Genomic DNA, 6,582 nt, shown 5'->3' with positions numbered 1-6,582 from the left:
AGGTTCATTATAAAACTCCATTGTTCATTATATAACTCCACTGTTCATTATAAAACTCTACTGTTCATTAATAAACTCTACTGTTCTTTATAAAACTCTACTGTTCATTATAAAACTCTACTGTTCATTTTAAAACTCTACTGTTCATTTTAGAACTATACTGTGCACTGTTCATTATTTAACTCCACTGTTCATTATAAAACTCCACTGTTCATTATAAAACTCTACTGTTCATTATAAAACTCTACTCTTCATTATAAAACTCTACTGTTAATAATAAAACTCTACTGTGCACTGTTCATTATAAAACTCTACTGTTCGATAGAAAACTCTACTGTTCATTATAAAACTACTGTTCATTATTAAAATCCACTGTTAATTATAAAACTCTACTGTGCACTGTTCATTATAAAACTCTACTGTTCATTATAAAACTCTACTGTTCACTGTTCCTTATAAATCTCCACTGTTCATTATAAACTCTACTGTTCATTATAAAACTCCACTGTTCATTATAAACCTGCTGTGAACTCTACTGTTCATTATAAACTCTACTGTTCATTATAAACTCTACTGTTCATTATAGACCTGCTGTGAACTCTACTGTTCATTATAAACTCTACTGTTCATTATAAAACTCTACTGTTCATTATAAAACTCTACTGTTCATTATAAAACTCTACTGTTCATTATAAAACTCTACTGTTCATTATAAATCTCTACTGTTCATTATAAAACTTTAATTTGCAAAATAAATCTCTACTGTGCACTGTTCTGTTCATTCTAAAACTCCACTGCGCGTTAAAAAACTTTACTTTGAACTCCTACTCTTCGTTATAAAACTACTGTGAACTAAACCGTTTGTTATAAAACTCTACTGTTTGTTATAAAACTCTACTGTTCGTTATAAAACTACTGTGAACTAAACCGTTCGTTATAAAACTACTGTGAACTAAACTGTTCGTTATAAAACTCTTCTGTTCATTATCCAATTCTACTGTGCATCAAACGCTCTCCAAAAAGGCATAAAAAAAATGGAACTTTAATAAAATAGTTGCTTTTATTTTTTCCTCTTATAGCAAAAGTAGTCATGCTGATATGTACATATTGAACAGGGGCATTTATTTCACATGAACTGCGGAGCTCTTCTCTGGCCCCTGAGTTTTACATTCTCACTTTTTTTTAGATCACAGTTTAATCAGAGAAACAAACACAATCATTTATTTCTCCTCACTGGATGCTTTTTGTTGTTGTAAAGTGAACATTTTTGGTAGCTTTTTTGAGATGCAAGAATAAAGACGTGCAGATTTATTAGATCAAGCTCTCCTAGCTCACCCTTCCTCCTAGCTCACCCCCCGCCTTCTCTTCCCCTTCCTCTCCTTCTCTCCCCTCTTCTTCTCCTTCTCACGTTCCTCTTCCTCTCCTTCTCTTTCCTCTTCCTCCTCTTCTCTCTCCTTCTCTCTCCTCTTCCTCCTCTTTTCTCCCCTTCTCTCTACTCATCCTCTCCTTCAATGTCCTTCTCTCTCCTCTTCCTCTCCTCTTCCTCTCCTTCTCTCCCCTTCCTCTCCTTCTCTCTTCTCTTTTCTCCGTCCTTCTCTCTCATCTTCCTCTCCTCTTCATATCCTTCTCTCCTCTTCCTCTCCTTCTCTACCTTCTTCTTCTCTCTCTCCTCTTCCTCTCCTCTTCCTCTCCTTCTCTCTCATCTTCTTCGCCTCTTCCTCTCCTTCTCTCCTGTTTCTCTCCTTCTTTCTCTTCTTCCTCTCCTTCTCTCCCCGCTTCTTCTAATTCTCTCTCTCTCTCTTCCTCTCCTTCTCTCTCATCTTCTTCTCCTCTTCCTCTTCTCTCTCCTCTTCCTCTCCTTCTTTCTCCTCTTCCTATCCTTCTTTCTCCCCTTCATATCCTTCTCTCTCCTCTTCCTCTCCTTCTCTCCTCTCTTTTCTCTGTCCTCCTCTCTCTCCTCTTCCTCTCCTTCTCTCTCTCCTCTTCCTCTCCTTCTCTCTCATCTTCCTATCCTTCTCCCTCCTCTTCCTCTCCTTCTCTCCCCTCTTCTTCTCATCTCTCCTCTTCCTCTACTTTTCCATTTATTTTGAAGATTATAGATAGATTGACAGAGTGACTTCTGGGAGCTGTGAGGATGAGAAAAAAAAAATCTGTGAAATTAGTGAGGATGGTTTAATAAGGTATGACCTGCCCTCTAGGCCCTGGGTAGAGAATGACTGGTCCCTCAATGGAAGAGTCTATCAGGCCGGGCCACAGGGTCCTACTGTTCGGAGTCTGGATGTATGGTAACACAGAAAATTGGTATAAAAAATGTTTCCCGTAGATAGAGAAAAAACAAAATTGATCCTAACACCTCTTTGTTAATGTTTGGCTGTGTTTGGTAACAGATCAACAGGAAAAGTCAACGACAGAAAGACAAGACACTAGATGAGGCTTTGCTGTTGGTACCCTGCTGCTGTTGGTACCCTGTTGGTACCCTGCTGCTGTTGGTACCCTGTTGGTACCCTGCTGCTGTTGGTACCCTGCTGCTGTTGGTACCCTGCTGCTGTTGGTACCCTGTTGCTGTTGGTACCCTGCTGCTGTTGGTACCCTGCTGCTGTTGGTACCCTGTTGGTACCCTGTTGGTACCCTGCTGGTGTTGGTACCCTGTTGCTGTTGGTACCCTGCTGTTGTTGGTACCCTGTTGGTACCCTGTTGGTACCCTGCTGCTGTTGGTACCCTGTTGGTACCCTGCTGCTGTTGGTACCCTGTTGGTACCCTGCTGCTGTTGGTACCCTGCTGTTGTTGGTACCCTGCTGTTGTTGGTACCCTGCTGCTGTTGGTACCCTGCTGCTGTTGGTACCCTGTTGGTACCCTGCTGGTGTTGTTTGTCATACACACCCAGCTCTCTGGATGTGCCCCAGCATCAGAGATGGACTTGAATGAAAGCATACAGCCAGCTGCTCCCCTGATCTGTACTGGTCCGACAATGTAAATGGGAGGATCCACCTCTCATCCTCCTCTCCTCTTCCTCTCCTCCTCCTCTCCTCTTCCTCTCCTCCACCTCTCCTCCACCTCTCCTCTTCCTCTCCTCTCCCCTGGTCATGAATAAACAAAATTACAGAGTGGAAAAACAAAAACAATCATTCCACCACCCTCTCTTTCTCTCTTCTCTCCATCCAATCCTTCTCTCTCCTCTTCCTCTCCTTCTCCCTCCCTCCCTCCCTCCCTGCTTGGTCCCTCTGTCCTGTGGTAGTGTCTGTCTCTCTGTCTGTCTCTAGTACATTCTGCGTTTCATGTATATTTTTGATATAAAGTTTTCTAGTTCTTCCTGGCTGTCCAGCTGAGGAACCAGCCCATCGTCCTCTTCATAGTCCCCTCCCACCCTTCCCCCGGCCACACCCAAGCCCCCAGGCCCTGGGGGGTAGTAGTAGGTGGGGCGCTTGCTCTGGGGAGAGAGGGGTCTGGGCAGGGAGAGGGGCTGATATGTACGGGGGTGTGGCAAGATGTAGTTGGAGATGTAGGGGGATGAGTGGAGACGGGGTGGGAGGGGCTGCTGTCTCCAGGCCTGCCCACCTCTCCCTTTTGCCCTGCCCCGTGCCCTGTGTCTGCGCCTGTTTGGCTGGAGCTCGTAGTCTGGGGGCGGGCCGTAAGGTAGCTCTTCCCCCACGGGTGTCTTGTCGTAGTACTGGGGTTTGGGGTAGGGGAGGAACACAGGGTAGTACGCTCGGTAGGGTTTCTGATAGTAGGGGTAGGACGGGAAGGCTAGGAACTGTTTCTGGGGTTTGAACCAGACGTCCTGCTTGTAGGCCTTAGCCTTGGCTCTGTCATTGTTCCACTTGTTCCTGTAGGGCTGGTAAGGGTAAGGGTCCTTCTTGGGGTTAGAGGAGGCTGTGTAGTGGTACATGGGGCCCGTCACTAGAGGAGGGGGAACTAAAGGTCGGTAACGCGGGGCGACCGGGTTGCTAAGCGACGTCAGCGCCTTCCTCTTCTTCTTCTTCTTCTTCTTCTTCTTCTCCTCTACGTTGGAGATGATCTGGACCACGTCGTCGGCCGGCAGGTGCAGCTTGCTGCTGATCTCGATCAGCCTGTCGGTCACCTGCTGGTCCAGGTCGTCGCCGTCGGTTACCACCTCCTCGGAGCGTTTGTCCTCCACAGCGTTTGTGCCGGCCTTCTGCCTGGACGTGATGTACGGCGTTCCCTGCTGTTTCCTCTCCATGTACAGCAGTAGCATGTCAGAGGCGATGTCAGCAAGTCGCTGCTCTTCTTCTCTGGCCCTCTCTGCCTCCTCCTGCTGCCGCTGCACCTCTTGCTGCTCCACAAGCGCACGTGCATCCTCCTCTGCCCACGACAGAGCCTCCTCGTCCTCGCCCTCCTCCTCCTCCTCCTCCTCTTCTGCCTTGTTCTCAAAGTTGTCCATGAAGTTTCCCCCCAGTGGTGTGTTGCGTGCCCTCTCCTCCTCCCAGCGGAGCCTCTTGCCAGCCTGTGCCAGCTGGGTGTTATAGGCCTTGTATCCCTTCAGAGGAGGACGAATCTCGTTGTCTTGGAGACCGAGGTCTATGTTCTGGAAGTAGCCCCGAGCCTTCCGCTGGAGAGACGAGTCACTAGGCCTCCCTTCCTCTCCTCTCCCACTCCCCTCTCCTCTTTTCTCCTCACCTCCCCATCTCCCTCCTTCTCCACCTTCTTCTTCTTCTTCTTCCTCCTCCCTCTCTTCCTCCTCCTCTTCCTTCTGCTGTCTTCCCTCCTCACTCCCTCCACCAGCTCTGTCCCGCTCTCCCTCTAGAAGCCAGCCTCTGTCCTCCAACCTCTTCCTCTTCCTCTCCTCCCTCTTCTCCTCTTCCTCATTCCTATCTCTTAATTCCTCTCCCAGAGCTGCTGCCACTAGTGCTGCTTCTAGTTGTGCCATCCTCCTCTCCATTCCAACCTCTCTCCTCGTCTCCTCACCCCCTTTCTCCTCCAAAGGGACTGGGTCGTCCTCTTCCTGTCCCTCTCCTCTCTCCTGTGTCTGTGCTTTCCCGGTGTGGTCCAGGGCCTTCAGTAATACAGAGGCTAGTGCCCGGGCAGGGTCCATGTCTGTTGGGCCACCATGGCTCTGTTCCTGGCTCTGCTCCTTTACCCGGTCCTGGGTCTGGTCCAGGGGAGAGTGGAGGAGGCTGGAGCTGAGGCTGTCCTTTTTGAGGTGAGTCCTGAAGCGCCCCTCCTCCCCGCTCTCTCCCCCTCCCACAGGGGCAGAGGCCAGCCGTGGAGTGACAGTGAGCAGGACCAATAGGATGAGTTGGGCTGTGGAGGGGGCGTGGCGACTGGTCATGACCATACAGAACACCTGGAGGAGGGAGGTGTCAGGAAAGTGGGAGAGAGATTATTATAGACAGAGATTATTATATAGAGAGATTATTATAGACAGAGATTATTATATAGAGAGATTATTATAGACAGAGATTATTATATAGAGAGATTATTATAGACAGAGATTATTATATAGAGAGATTATTATAGACAGAGATTATTATATAGAGAGATTATTATAGACAGAGATTATTATAGACAGAGATTATTATAGACAGAGGTTATTATAGACAGAGATTATTATAGACAGAGATTATTATAGACAGAGGTTATTATAGACAGAGGTTATTATAGACAGAGATGATTATATAGAGAGATTATTATAGACAGAGGTTATTATAGACAGAGATTATTATAGAGAGAGATTATTATATAGAGAGATTATTATAGACAGAGATTATTATAGACAGAAGTTATTATAGACAGAGCTTATTATATAGATTTTGTTATGAAGATGGTCTCATTTTTCATGCTGTATTGTTAATAACACTATTGCTGATAATCTGAGCTGTGTTACACTTCTCTATAAAACGATACACGGATGGCTGGATGAATGAATGAATAAATAAATGGATGGATGGATGAATGAATGAATGAATGAATGAATGAATGGATGGATGGATGAATGGATGGATGGATGAATGGATGAATGGATGGATGGATGGATGGATGGATGAATGAATGAATGGATGGATGGATGGGTGGATGGATGGATGAATGGATGCAGAGCTGCCAACTCTTAGGATTGGCCGTGAGACATGCATGTGACCCTCTTCTCCACCCGGCACCGCCGGAAGAGGACTGGTCACCCCTCAGAGCCTGGTTCCTCTCTACCCAGCACAGCCAGAAGAGGACTGGCTACCCAGCACAGCCAGAAGAGGACTGGCCACCCCTCAGAGCCTGGTTCCTCTCTACCCGGCACAGCCAGAAGAGGACTGGCCACCCCTCAGAGCCTAGTTCCTCTCTACCCGGCACAGCCAGAAGAGGACTGGCTACCCAGCACAGCCAGAAGAGGACTGGCCACCCCTCAGAGCCTGGTTCCTCTCTACCCGGCACAGCCAGAAGAGGACTGGCTACCCAGCACAGCCAGAAGAGGACTGGCCACCCCTCAGAGCCTAGTTCTTCTCTACCCAGCACAGCCAGAAGAGGACTGGCTACCCAGCACAGCCAGAAGAGGACTGGCCACCCCTCAGAGCCTGGTTCCTCTCTACCCGGCACAGCCAGAAGAGGACTGGCCACCCCTCAGAGCCTAGTTCC

At 47.5% G+C, this 6,582-nt stretch overlaps 1 protein-coding gene across 1 annotated transcript; it reads right to left on the bottom strand.

Moving 5' to 3' along the window:
* Nucleotides 1–3,256: 3,256 nt before the first annotated feature.
* On the bottom strand, nt 3,257–4,897 carry LOC145878529 (uncharacterized). Its single transcript, XM_082973830.1, has one exon. The coding sequence runs from the start codon at nt 4,895–4,897 to the stop codon at nt 3,257–3,259; it is 1,641 nt and encodes a 546-aa protein (XP_082829956.1).
* Nucleotides 4,898–6,582: the final 1,685 nt, after the last annotated feature.

The sequence above is a fragment of the Salmo salar genome, chromosome 04 (genome assembly GCF_965601325.2).
Source record: "Salmo salar chromosome 04, fSalSal1, whole genome shotgun sequence".
Classification (NCBI taxonomy): Eukaryota; Metazoa; Chordata; class Actinopteri; order Salmoniformes; family Salmonidae; genus Salmo; species Salmo salar.
Note: the sequence above shows the minus strand (reverse complement) of the source record. Positions and strands in the feature narration are given on the sequence as shown.